Below are 15,116 nucleotides of genomic sequence, written 5' to 3'. Positions count from 1 at the left end.
CTGATTTTAGTTATCAAGGAGAAGTCTTCTCTGTCCCCCTGTTTATGAGGTGGAGGTCAATTGTTTTCCGAAGAAGAGAGGAGACATTTTTTCAAGGAGATCTGTATACATTTCCAGAGATATGTGTAGATGGTTGAGAGGCTGCATGTGATCTCCGGAGATAATTGTGATTAACGATCACCTGAGTTAAACCAGTGAATGAAAAGTGGAAAAACATGGATTGAAAATAATCTGCACTGACCACTGTGCTTGTCAAGCCACATATTGGCACATTCTGGTTTCACACAGATACGATGTGAAATTTGCAGTGTTTTCTGTGCAAGCGCTGCACTGCATCACAACCGCAACCCCTTCATGCCACCTGCTGCGGCTTTCTAGGTGAAGTTAACAACACACCAAAATTGGTACACAAAGCGTATTGCGATTTGCCAAATTGGATCGCATGCCTATTCACACCCATGTGCATACCCTGAAAAAGGGTCCTGCACATTTTTGGCCCGGATGCGGTGCAATTTGAGGTGTGCAAAATGTTTGTCTCTAATTGCAACGCACACAAATTGCATGTGATTTGCCCAGGAGTGCGGTGTTAAACCACAATGCATGTATGTGAAGCCAGAATAAAAGGATGTGTATTTTGTCTACTTTTACTTGCTCATGTTAACATTATGTAAGTGCATTTTTCTTCTGTTTAACATGCTATAGAAATGGAACATGCATTTGGATGTAGTGTTTTTGTATGTGCAATTTGGAAGTATTCTAAACACACATTGACTCTAGGGCCACACCATATCTTAAGCCACGTTTGTCAGAAATGCTGTACAGTACATTTAAAGCGGATTTACACTCCACCTATCAAAAAATAACAGTCATCAGCTACAAAAACGGTAGCTGCTGACTTTTAAAAACCACAGAGCAGCCAAGATCATTCATTTAGCTGCTCCCATGCCAGCATTCCTTGGCCCCTCTCTCCTGTCCATTGCTCCCCGAACAAGCACCTTGTTTTGGTGTGAGCCCAAGAACACTCCTTCATGAGCCACGTAGACCAGTGAGGCAAGCTTTTCAAGCATATCATGAAATCAGGATGAGGCTCCACTTCAAGTAAGCATTAGTGTGCCTGGGGGAGGGGGGGACCTTGGGCCTTTCCAAACACAGTAGATGCTCCAAGAATGTTTCCTTGAACTCTTGAAATGGTTAAAAAGGAAAGACACTCTAGATAGCCTGCACTGACAATTGACTGTCATGATGACGTGTCAATGATTATTTGCTCTCATTTTTCAGGAGTGGTACTGCTTGCGGTTGAAGCTGGTAGAAATCCACCTTCACGTCCTCCACTCACCTTCACTTGTGGCCAGTGGATATTTTGTGGCACCAGGCAAGAATTGGCATCGAGGACCTGCATAAAGACCCTGGCATGCCAGAGGTAGTTTGGAAGCAGCACAGCAATTTGACCATCCCTTTCCTCTATGTTGGTTTTAGGGGTGCAGAATTGCTTCTCGTTCGTGAACGGACTGTCGCCGGATATCAGAGTCCCCATATTTTCAAGATATGTTTTAGCCATGTTGGCTTATTTTTATGTTCAGTCAATTAAAGACTATTTTTTTGTTACCTTAAAAAAGTGTCAGATCCTCTTGATTGTATTCCCGAGACTTAAGATGGCCAGATAATATGCAATCTGAGGAAAAGTCAGTGCAATGTCCTCCACAAGTAGCTAAAGTCTGTCATACCAGAACAATGCAATCATTTGGAGTGGGCCAGGCCCATACACTACATCATGGAGGCTTGCTATGAAGGAACATTCACGTTTGGATACTTGAGTTCATGTGGTGTGTTTCCAAATATTTCTGCCCATTGCAGCGTATTGACTATTGCAGCTCAATAAAGATCAGGCATACAGAAAAGTGTACCTTGTCCATAGAATAGCCACTAGGAGGTCCTATCTGGGCACACAGATCTGGCCTATGCATAATTGTGGAAAATGCCAATTCGGTCTGCTTTATAATATGAAGGGGTTAGTTCACGCTTGCTTCAGGGGAAACATTACAACGAATTTTGTTATTTTTCATAGCAAAACGTGGCCGATCCCTAGATGCATTGAGGTACATAGCAGAGGTTCAAGATACTCCATAGAAGAACTTATTGTTCTTCCTAACTATACAGGTGGCACAGACACAAGCATACACCCAGGGCCACTGTTAGATATCACGGGGCCCCATACAGCATACCTGACAGGCCCCCACCACCAGAGAAAATATCCAAATTATATATATGGTAAAAATACACAACATTTTCTTCATGGACACAATCACAAACAAATTCCTGTTCAATTCAAATGATAAAACTGTACTGAGTTAATAAATCAAACGTTGTGTAATTGAGGGCTCATTCACATGGGTGCTGTGGCCTGTAGAGTGTTAATCAGTGTTTGGTTTTTGTGGCTGTCGCCATTAGCATGCAACCTATGTTACACTATGTGAATACTGCAGATCCTAATTTGACAAGCATATGGTTGCAATTGTACAGCCCTGAACACAGATAGTGAGCATTCAGGGCTACTTCCCCACACCTTCACACTTGTCAGATTAAAACCTGTGTTCATACAGCTGCTGTGTCCCCATAGTGTAACAGGTGGCTCTAGCCACATAAACAACCCACTCATTCATGCTGTACAGGTCAGAGGACCTGTGTGAATGTGGCATTTTGTGTTTGTTATATTTATTTTTTCCCAAAGCCCATTGAATTCAATGGGCTGCTTAACATGTGGAAACATGCCACAATACTGCAGGCATGTTATTTTCCAAGTGTGTTGCACCTAACCGCACAGTAGTGTGGTGCCATGCGTTTTTGTGGCTGTGAATGGGGCTGTTTTTAATAGACGTGTGTAGGTGCAATAACGTTTTCATCATGGTACCTGCACACATCTACAGAGGGCATTGCATTTCTTTGCTGTGCTGGAAAATGTGTGTTCTTGCATGCGTTTCTGCACCACCAATGGTGTGAACAAGTCCTAAGGGCCGGTTCACACTATAGAAACAGTCTAGATGTGTTCCTGATGGGTTTTTTTCATGCCCTTTTGGCATGCATGTTTAGTGTGTTCCAGTACATTTTGGATGCGTTTTGGACACGTTGACATTGCATTTTTGTACCCCTTCCACTTATTTTTTTCTATTTTCTTTGTATTCAATGTAGTTAGGGACGTGCGCTTTAGTACATTCAAGAACGTTTCAATGTGTTCCAGTACAGTTCTGTGCAGAAACAATGCAGCGTGGTCAACTTTGTTTACAGCACCTGCAATGCATTGAAAATGCAAGCGCTGATGTGAACTATGACATTGACAACCATATAACCTTTCTGTGCGTTTGTGATGCCGAAAAAGCAACTGAAACACATGTAGTGTGAACTGGCCCTAAAGGTTATTAGAGGTCAGGGAACGGGACTGACCAGGAATTGTGAATTCAATCAGACTAGTGGTGAAATACAATCAGCAATTGTATAATAATGTGAGATCTGAGCTGTAGCTGATAGAAAATGAGACACATTCACTTGATCAGTAAATAGATAGTTAAAGAGTGGGGCAGTGATCCATAGATTTGCATATGGGACAGGTGATGATGGGGTGGGGGAGGGGGTCAAGTTGTATAAGGAGACAGATTTAAAAGAGAAAAAAGTTACAATGAAATATACACGGCATGAAACTTGCACATTTCCTAATTGGCAGAAGAACAGTACATAGGTAACATTCATCCACTTTCTAGTCATTAGGCAAAATCATAATTGATTGATCAATATTCCTGGCACTGACACAACCCAGAAAATTGATCTCCATTTTTTGGGATGTAGCCATGACTGGGATTAAAACCCATGACCCAAGTGCTGTAAGTTCTGAGCTCTAACCCCTACACCACTGTGGGAGACACTGTTTGTGCTATAATGTAGAATAGTTACATTGTTTAAAAATGATAGAGCGAGCGCTGGTCAAATGATATAGACTAGTAAAATGGTATTACACAAGATAAATATAACCACGAACAGTAGTGCATGAAAGGTCATCCACCCTTGTGACAGTGTACTACACTATTGAGCACCTTTCTGGCTCCTGTGGCTGAGCTAATTCCTCCCCAGGACCATTTGGGCACCCACCCTGATGGATGGATGGAGCTGGATGACTAACCCATAGCTGCCAGCATACCGCTGCACCCCCAGATGTGTGATGTGTATAACCCATGCACATTAATACTTTTGTTCTGGTGAGTGTAGACCAGTCCCAAGGGTGGTTTACCCTTCACGAGTTCATGCACTACTGTCCGTCACGGAGAAACCACACGTGCCATTCATAGGCACTCTCTGAGTTGGTACTCTGACACGAAGGACATTCCATTATTCAGGAATGATTATATAAACTTATTTTAGCATAATTTACAATTTTACATCGTTGTTTCAATTCTTTGCACTTTTTGGTTTTTACATGCGTTCATTATTGATTACATGCATTTATAGCGCTGCACTTGACTTTAACATAGAATAGTTACGTGATTAAAGAGAAGGAAGCTATATCATTATATTGGGAACTTATTCCAAATTATTACACATTATTATTATAAAATTATGAGACATTCCAAATTATTTAAAACATAAGGAATGCTGCGCTACATTCAAATCAAATTGTGAATGTGGGATCCCAAAATATCAAATCAAAGAGTGTGACAATATTAACAATATGAATCTATAAGTGCTTACTGATAATACCAAAAATCAAATAAATCACTCAAAAGATATAGAAACACAAAAAACTATATCTATAAGTTTGTGCATGAATACACATACATATAATTAAATCACACGTGCTGTGAAGTGAAAAAATAACCATAATATTGGTACACGCAAACTTATATCTCAAAGTCCAAAAAATAAATAAATATTGTAGGTGAACAAAACAGTAAACGGTGCTTCCAAATTATACTGTTAGTGACCACAAGTGAAAAAAACCCGTGCAGGTTTCTGGGTGTATATAGATCTACGAATCCAACCACCTTCTGGATTAGCCTCTCACCTCATCCCTTCGACCCTTGCGGGTCAAAGAGCAGTAGTGGATCCCTCTCACAGATCCTCCAGGCACCAAAGCACTCCAAGACCGCTCTCAGGGTATAATATTCCCACTCAGGCTCTTCTCCAGGAAAAGTTGAAATATCAATCTCTCAGAATGAGACAAAGGAATCCTCCCATAGTGTAGTATATTTATTATACCATAGGAACATGTAACAAATATTGAAATAGGAACTCACGTAGCAGCCAGTCCACACTAAAGCCTCATGCTTTCAGATGAGGATATGTCTGTTGGGTGTACAGCTGGATGCACAGGTGTACCAAGATGGCCGCCACGCCGGAAATACGTCACCGCGCTACGCCGACGCGTTACGTCACAATGTCATGTGACTTCATCAGGGCCCTGATGAAGTCACATGACATTGTGACGTAACGCGTCGGCGTAGCGCGGTGACGTATTTCCGGCGTGGCGGCCATCTTGGTACACCTGTGCATCCAGCTGTACACCCAACAGACATATCCTCATCTGAAAGCATGAGGCTTTAGTGTGGACTGGCTGCTACGTGAGTTCCTATTTCAATATTTGTTACATGTTCCTATGGTATAATAAATATACTACACTATGGGAGGATTCCTTTGTCTCATTCTGAGAGATTGATATTTCAACTTTTCCTGGAGAAGAGCCTGAGTGGGAATATTATACCCTGAGAGCGGTCTTGGAGTGCTTTGGTGCCTGGAGGATCTGTGAGAGGGATCCACTATAGCTCTTTGACCCGCAAGGGTCGAAGGGATGAGGTGAGAGGCTAATCCAGAAGGTGGTTGGATTCGTAGATCTATATACACCCAGAAACCTGCACGGGTTTTTTTCACTTGTGGTCACTAACAGTATAATTTGGAAGCACCGTTTTATTGTTTTGTTCACCTACAATATTTATTTATTTTTTGGACTTTGAGATATAAGTTTGCGTGTACCAATATTATGGTTATTTTTTCACTTCACAGCACGTGTGATTTAATTATATGTATGTGTATTCATGCACAAACTTATAGATATAGTTTTTTGTGTTTCTATATCTTTTGAGTGATTTATTTGATTTTTGGTATTATCAGTAAGCACTTATAGATTCATATTGTTAATATTGTCACACTCTTTGATTTGATATTTTGGGATCCCACATTCACAATTTGATTTGAATGTAGCGCAGCATTCCTTATGTTTTACATTCACTTGATCACTGGTATATGATTTAATGCTAGCAGCTCCTTTTGGGATTTATACATTTATTTATTTATTTGGTTTATTATTTTAATACACATTTGGAGCGCAGGAGGGTCACACCACTATTCCAAATTATTTGAGATATAAGTGTGAAAATGTTTAACATTTAAAAATAGAATGTATGACATTCATTAGTAAATGCATTAGTTGTCTGATCATTTTGGAGAAACAGCAAAAAAAAAAAAATTATAATATAGATCAGTGGTTCTTAACCTGGGTTCGATCGAACCCCAGGGGTTCGGTGAGTCAGTCTCGCGGGTTCGGCGGAGGTGAAGACCCACACCCGACTCATATGATTCGTGATGACATGCCCCGCTTGTCCATCATTGGCTGCAGGTGGTCACGCAACATCGCTTAGCCCAGTGGTCGGCAAGCCGCGGCTCGCGAGCCACATGCGGCTCTTTACACGCTTTAATGCGGCTCTTGTGTGCCGGGCGCCCGCTCCCCTCCCTCCTCTCGGGCGGCAGGGACTCTGCAGCGTGATCCAAAAAAAAAAACAGCCAGGGCAGCGCGCTCAAATGCAATGATTGGCCAGTCTCGCTGCCACTCACATCCTGATAGCCAGTGATTGGCTGTCAGGATGTGTGTAGGCGGGGCAGCGTGATGAACGTGAGAGGAGCTAGGCTCCTCTCACAGTCCGCCCTGAAGACCGGAACGGCGCGGGAATACGGCGAGAGGAACGCGCGGAGCAAAGGTAAGTGAATTGACACAGGGGGGACTTGGCTTACTACTTGCTACTTACTTACTACTACTATATAAGGGATGAATTAATATGGGGGATGAATTACTATAGGGGGGATGAATTACTATATGGGGGATGAATTACTATGGGGGATGAATTACTATATGGGGGATGAATTACTATATGGGGGATGTATTACTATGGGGGATGAATTACTATATGGGGGATGAATTACTATGGGGGATGAATTACTATATGGGGGATGAATTACTATGAGGGATGAATTACTATGGGGGATGAATTACTATATGGGGGATGAATTACTATGGGGGATGAATTACTATGGGGGATGAATTACTATATGGGGGATGAATTACTATGGGGGATGAATTACTATATGGGGGATGAATTACTATATGGGGGATGAATTACTATGGGGGATGAATTACTATATGGGGGATGAATTACTATGAGGGATGAATTACTATATGGGGGATGAATTACTATAGGGGGGATGAATTACTATGGGGGATGAATTACTATATGGGGGATGAATTACTATGGGGGATGAATTACTATAAAAACTTATTGAAACTAAAAACAGTGTACCATCCTATGTATTTTCAGTTTTAAAAATGTGGCTCTGAAAATAAATTTCAATCGTGGTTTTGGCGAGATTTGGCTCAGTTGAAAAAAAAGGTTGCCCACCACTGACTTAGCCTATCTGTGCTGCAGGGAATTTGGTGCGCAGTAGTCGAATGGTACGTGATTTCTTTCTTAATATTTTAATCCCTTCATACTAACTATGTCGAGGAAAAAAAAGAAAGTGGTCGGACGAATATGTACAATATGGATTCACATGTATAAGGGAACGTGATGGGAGTCAGCGTCCTAACTGCATGATTTGCAATGCCAAGTTGAGCAATTCTAGTCTAGCACCGGCAAAACTAAGAGAACACTTCCTTAAGCAGCATGGAGATGGAAAATACAAGAACACAACGCTCGCTGAATTCAAGGTGAGGAGAGCCAGATTCGATGAAAAGGCTAGTCTGCCTGTTCTCGGCTTTGTACCCATCAACAAACCGATCCTCATAGCATCGTACGAAGTTGCTTACCTGATCGCAAAGCAGGGCCAGCCACACACCATTGGTGAAACAGTCATAAAACCAGATGTATTGAAGATGGCGAATATCATGCTGGGAAAAGCGGCTGAAGTTAAGTTATCCCAAATTCCTCTTTCAAATGACACCATCAGCGACAGAATAGAGGACATGAGCAAGGACATCTTGGCTCAAGTAGTTGCAGATCTGATTTCAAGCCCGGCAAAATTTAGCCTTCAACTCGACGAGACCACAGACGTTTCCAATCTAAGCCAGCTTGCAGTATTCGTGCGCTATGTGAAAGACGACGTGATAAAGGAAGAATTTTTATTTTGTAAGCCTCTTACAACAACAACTAAGGCAGCCGATGTGAAGAAACTTTTGGATGACTTCTTCAAGGACAACAATCTTTCGTGGGATATGGTTTCTGCAGTTTGTTCGGATGGAGCTCCAGCCATGCTGGGAAGAAAGTCTGGTTTTGGTGCGCTAGTGAAAGCCGATGCACCACACATCATTTTTACGCATTGTATTCTGCACAGGCATGCGTTGGCAACAAAAACCTTGCCTCCAAAACTGGCAGAAGTATTAAAAATTGTAGTGGAATGCGTGAACTATGTGCGAAATAGTGCTCTGAGGCACCGCATCTTCAGGGAGCTGTGTAAAGAAATGGGATCTGAATTCGAGCTGCTTTTGTACCATTCTAACGTTCGGTGGTTATCCCGGGGACAGGTGCTGAATCATGTTTTTGCCATGCGTGTGGAATTAGCCCTGTTTTTGCAAGAGCACCAACATTGTCATGCAGATTGCTTCAAAAATTCTGAGTTCATTCTCATTTTAGCGTACATGACTGATATCTTTGCAGCTCTCAATCATCTCAATCAACAGATGCAGGGCGGTGGAGTCAACATCATCGAAGCGGAAGAAAACCTGAAGGCTTTTCAAAAAAAGCTACCGTTATGGAAACGACGAATAGAGAACGATAACTTCACAAACTTTCCCCTGCTAGACGACTGTGTATGTAAGATCGAAGATGTATCTGGAATCGGAGGCATTTCTGTACCCGCGGAACTGAAGCAAGCAATTGCCACGCACTTAGATGAGCTTGCAAAGTCTCTTGACGGATACTTCCCTACAAGAGAGTCATATCCAGCATGGGTGAGACAGCCGTTCACGTTTAGTGTTGAGACAACAGATGTCAATAATGAATACCTCGATGAAATCATTGAACTTCAGCAGAGCCATTTTCAACAGCAACTCTTCAGATCAACAACGCTCTCAACGTTTTGGTGTCAACAAATGGTGAGGTACCCTGTTATTGCTAAGAAAGCACTGGAGATTTTCATACCGTTTGTTACAACATATCTTTGCGAGCAATCCTTTTCGAGGATGCTGGACATAAAGACGAAGAAAAGGAACAGACTTTGTTGCGAAAATGACATGAGAGTGGTACTTGCCAAGGTAATGCCGTGCATTTCTGAACTGGCCTCTGAAAGACAACAGCAGAAGTCACACTGATTTGCAGTAAATATTCATTATTTTGTTTTTGTGTGAAAATCATGTTTTAATGGTTTTGTTCTTTGTTCTTAATGGTTTTGTTCATTTTGTGCACCTATGTATAAATATATACCTATGTTTTGAATTTTAAAAATCATATTTTATTTTTCCAATTAAGAAGGGTTCGGTGAATGCGCATATGAAACTGGTGGGGTTCAGTACCTCCAAAAAGGTTAAGAACCACTGATATAGATGCACTAATTATATTATTCTAAGTATTCTCTTTTGCTAATAGGAAAACTCCAATGTTAATAAAGTCCGCGCTTGTGCGCCATCTAGCGAATATATTCGGTATTGCACCTTAATATGTGCCAGACAGGATTCCACATTAGCAAATAGCAAAGTAGAGGTTCGCCTATGGAATTGTTAGACGCCGCTCAGACGACTGATTGATTGACCTGAGTCTGCCTGAATGGTCAGACTCTGCTAGTAGACTCACATCTTAGTGAATCAGGGCCCTTGTGTCTGGTTCTACCTGCCGGTCCGGGACTGAATATTTTACCTATTCCTGCTTTATTTACCAAGTCTACTAATAGGGACCCTGATGTCTCTTTTAATCCTTCAGCAGAAAACGTTCCCTCATCCTGTGTGGAATCAGGGATTGGCTGCTGTGTCCCTGGGGATCCCTTGGGTGGGGGTTCAGGTTGGTCTTCCACTGCTCCCTGGACTGGGATGGGGGATGGGGCTGTGGGTTGGATTTGCTGCTGTGCTGCAATGGCTGCAAGGAAAAATCCACATCCTCTTTGGAGAAGGAGGGATATATTCGAAATACCGGAGGTACCTTTTCCGGACCCGGAACATAGGGGGGTGGATGTATACTAGGTACCACTATAGTTGTCTTATTTCTACTCTTTTTACTAGCATGTAATCCCGGTGCCTGTTTATCTTTTGGATTCTCCGTTATTCTTTTTATTTTCCTGTCTGCCCTATCATATTAATAAGGTGCATATTTAAGCTAATTTTCTTTTCCTCCCCTCATATACTCCCTGTCCCATTGTGGATCTCCTGGGTAGTATGGGAAAGCCTCAGTATCTCCTAAACATAATCCTTTGATCATATCCATATGAAAAGTGTCATTATCTCCTGTTCTCGGGAATGGATTTGAACTTCTCATTGCTTCAGTTCACCCTGCTAGATTGTCTATCCACGGATTTATTAAGTAATAATCAGTCCCACAAATCCGTGCTATGAAGTCTTTACATGACTTCCCTAATTCGGGACAAGGTGTATTTTTACTCTTATTTTGTCCTATTTTATCTTTTCAGAAAAAAAAAGGAAAAAAGAAAGAGAACGTAATTCCTAAACGGGAATCTAGTTACACCTGTACCTTCTCGGGTCGAGTGATCTGTGACCAATTAACACTCTCAACAGAATAGAAAAAGGAGGGGGGAGGCAGAGAGAAACAGAGAAAAAGAGAGAGAAAAAGGACAGGAGACAAGTAAAAATACGGGATGGATGTTCCCTTTAATTTGTGTCCTGAAAGGGACACTGTATATAATATCTCTTTTCTCTAACCTGTCTTTTAACTTCTCCCACTGTGAGTCCTTCCTGAAATTCTACTGGACAATGTAAATTTACTCTTTCTACCTGTATGTTAGAACTACCTTGATAAAAAAAAGAGTGCTTTTCCTAACTTATGTTTATATCCCTTTACTACCTTACTGATGAGAAATCCTTCGGGGATATGATAACTAAAAAACAATCCACATACACATCCAGGACAAGTCATTTGCAAAACATAAAACCCGTAACTACCGGTCCATACACTTACCACCTGGACATCTGTGTCACACAACAAATTATCTTATACTTTACGCGACAGAAAGATAAGCAACAGAATTTTGGCAGCCCAAACCTACCAGTGTCAATATTTTCTTATTTCTTGGACAACCCATGTCCCTGGACATCCAATGTCCTCAAAAGTACTTACCAAAAGTACCTGTACTTACCAAAAGTACATACACATTTTCTGGACAACCCGTGTCCTTGGACATCCAATGTCCTCAAAAGTACTTACCAAAAGTACCTGTGCTCACCAAAAGTACATACATATTTTCTGGACAACCCGTGTCCTTCAGTACTTCCCAAAAGTACTTATGCCGGCCAGCAATCTTTTACACTATACCCTTTCATTAAAACATACTTCCAAAGTATGTGGGCATCGGAACTCAGCCAGAGCCTAGTCACGGTAAATATCAGAAAATATAAATCAGATACTTACCAGATAGGATGACTCTCCGATCCCGGGACAAGCCATTAATCTGAAAGGGATATGTGCTTCTAATAATACACTGGCAGGTTTAGGCCCCAATTGGATCCAATGAGACCGTGTTCTGGAAAAGAATTAGCATGCACACACAGAGGTTTCCAGAAGACGATCTGATCTTTATTTGTAGATTCTTCTTATATTGTAACAAAGAAAATCATACAAAAGAATTTCGCTAGATACTTGTCAAGGCTGTGAACATGATTTTTCTCAGGCCTTGAAATCAGTTACAAGTAACCAACAGTTATTTTCCCATGGGACAGAAGTATTTGACTTTTAACTATATCATAGCAGAAACAGGTGCTGTTAGTACAAAGAAATAATTGGATACTATCCCTGCCTCTACCAAGGCTAAGCTAAGATAAAAAAACAAAAGAATATTGTGAGTACAGTTCTATAGCACATAACTGACACAGCATATTTTCATTAACTCATTCTGGGTATAATACAAAAGCAATTAATAATACAAGAAACAACATGGAGTGATACATTTCCCTTCAATAGCTTTGCCCAATTTTGTGCCGACATTCACAAATCAGTCTGGGCTTTGATTGGCTACGTAGCATGGCAGCACTGTGTTCCGGTGTGGAATGCGGTACCCTCTTTCAGTGTCCGCTAACTCGTGTTCAGGGCAGTAGTCTCCAAGCTGTGGCCTAGGGGCCTAATGCAGCCCTTTGCTTTCCTTTATCTGGCCCTTGGGACACTATTCTTCCAACTGACACCAATGATGAAGCACCAGTCCTCCCAATGACACCATCGATGGGACACAGTTCATGCAACTGATGTCAGCAATGGGGCACTATTCATTCTACTAAAACCAGTGGTGTGGCACTAGTCCTCCCACTGACACCAGAGCCCCCCGAAAGCCTAAAGGACAGTAAACTGACCCTTTGTTTAGAAAGCGTGGAGACCTTTGATCTAGGGGTTCATAAACTTGTTCTGTTTGTGCTTGGATATGAAGAGAGTTGGAATATAGGTTTCAATGATCAAACATACAACATAAGCGCATACTACATGATTTGAATATATACAATGTATATGTTTGATAAAATATGATAACTGGCGAACTGACGTTTTATTTGTTAAGATAAATGCTCTGCCCACTGAGACTCACCTTTACAATGATTAATTTATGTAATTAATGTAGATTTTAAATATTAACAATTGTGATCATCATGTCTGAGAAAACGGATGTTGTGTGAAATGCAAAACAATATTCCTGAGCCTTTTCAATGTTGGTTCACTCTCCAGTATTGATGCACGTGTAATTAACTGCAACAATATTCTGTGAATGACAATATACCATACATCTTATAATAAATGGAAGATTTCTTAAGAAAATATGTGCTGTGTAACATATAAAAGATTGAAATGCTGAAGTTATGTTTTTTCATTGAATTTTAGTGTTTTGAACTGATGGAATGCCTTCCGAAAAATATTTTTTTTCTTGAATAGTCATTAATTACTGTAGTGCATAACTGCTAATTTTTACAATGATTGGCTTTGTTAGCAATATTACATAGTATTAACAAACTGTTCTAATGGTAAAACTTGCTTTATAGGTTCACTTGGTCGTCATTAAGAGTCGATCGCAACATTATGACATTCTTGTCTGGACAGTACACTGAGCCTTTTGACATTGAATTTTGTGAACTCTATGCAATATCAGAGGAAGTGAATCTTTACAAAGAGCTTTCTATAGCTGATGTGCGACCTAGTCCCATGGTGGGTGCCAGACCACGTTCCTCCACTGTTGCTCGTAAGCTTATCAATCCCAAATATTCACTGGTGGTGGGGAGGAGTCCAGCTCCAGGTGAAATGTTAAGATTCGGCACTCCAGGTCCACCATCTACTGAACATAAGGGAGAAACTGAAGGAGATAAAAGACTGGAAAAATACCTACAGGACCTAATTAATATTGAGCAAGAATTACCAGAAAATGTGAATTTAAGCAACCTTCCAAAAGTAGCTGTTAGAATAAATAATGAAACAGGGAAAGGTGCAGAAGAGAGTCAAACAAATAAGTCTCCCAAGAAATCAAGATTTAGCTTTAACAAACGGCAATCTAGTGCTCAAGAGAAGGAAGTAGACGGAGGATTTGTTATACTGAACAAGCCAACACAGGCTTCAAATCTAAAAAACAGCTTTAGCAGCCATCAAGATCTCAGAGCTTCAGGTAAGATATGACCTCCACACATCATAATTATTTTTAATAGTAATCATGGTACTAATTGAACACTAATACTGGAAAGAACAAAATGGGGCCAGTGAAGATTTTATTTATCTGAATGTTTAGTTTAAAAAATGTGAAGGTTTTTTAGTGACACAACGTTCGTTGCGGTGAAAGAAGGGGACATTTTCTGCATGCTGAATAAAATCCAAGCTTTTAACAGTATTGCACATAGTACACCATAGTGAAATGTAGAGATAATGACGATATGCTAAATTAAATAAAATTGAAGGCTTTAATAGCAGCACACGTCGTACTCCATGGTGAAACAAAAGGCTTTGATGATGACAGGCTAATGGGGTCTGCATGATAGTAATATTTTCCTTTAAACAGCTTTGACTTCAAATGTATAGACAAAAATGGTTAAAATAAACAATACAAAAAATAAGCAATGCAACGAATGCATAAAATACACAGGCAACAGTCAAATGTTACAATATGAAGGTAACAAATGTGCAAACCAGACAATACGAGGTCAACAAATTGGCAATTGTGACTATATGGGGGTGGTAAGCAGGGAGTTGTAAAAATATGGGGGCAACAAACTGGCAATTGTGAAGAAAGGGGCAACTGGTACAATATACAAGCAACCATAACAATATACAGACAACAAACAGACAGTTGTGAAACTGTATGACCAAAAATTATTTCCTACCCCAGCAAAATCCTGCTCCTGCAAAAAAAAAAAAAAAAAAACTGCATTCCCTTTTTTATTCACTTTCAGGTCATTACAGAGGACAAGGGGGCACTCTTTACATCTGGAGGAAAGGGGATTTACCTCCACATATGGAGAAGCTTCTTCAGAGTAAAAACTGTGAAAATGTGAAACAGGCCCCTCAAGAACTAGTTTTGGCCAGCTCAGTAGAATGTTTAAAAAAAGGACTGGATGCATACCTAAATGCACAAAATATAACTGGATGTTAATATTTATAAGTAATAACACAAGAAATAGTTGATACAAGGAA

The 15,116-nt window shown here is 40.6% G+C and overlaps 1 protein-coding gene across 1 annotated transcript in view; it reads left to right on the top strand.

The window, feature by feature from the left end:
• Positions 1–15,116, top strand: part of LOC149441552 (scaffolding CK1 anchoring protein F-like) — a 203,129-nt gene that overhangs the window by 170,564 nt on the left and 17,449 nt on the right. Inside the window, exon 4 of the mRNA XM_089657203.1 lies at positions 13,484–14,097. Within this exon, the coding sequence (XP_089513329.1) occupies positions 13,484–14,097 (614 nt within the window). The remainder of the gene's footprint in view (positions 1–13,483; positions 14,098–15,116) is intronic.

Source organism: Staurois parvus, unplaced genomic scaffold, assembly GCF_062004578.1.
Source record: "Staurois parvus isolate SC_StPar_1 unplaced genomic scaffold, SC_StPar_1.0 ptg000977l, whole genome shotgun sequence".
NCBI lineage: Eukaryota > Metazoa > Chordata > Amphibia > Anura > Ranidae > Staurois > Staurois parvus.
Note: the sequence above shows the minus strand (reverse complement) of the source record. Positions and strands in the feature narration are given on the sequence as shown.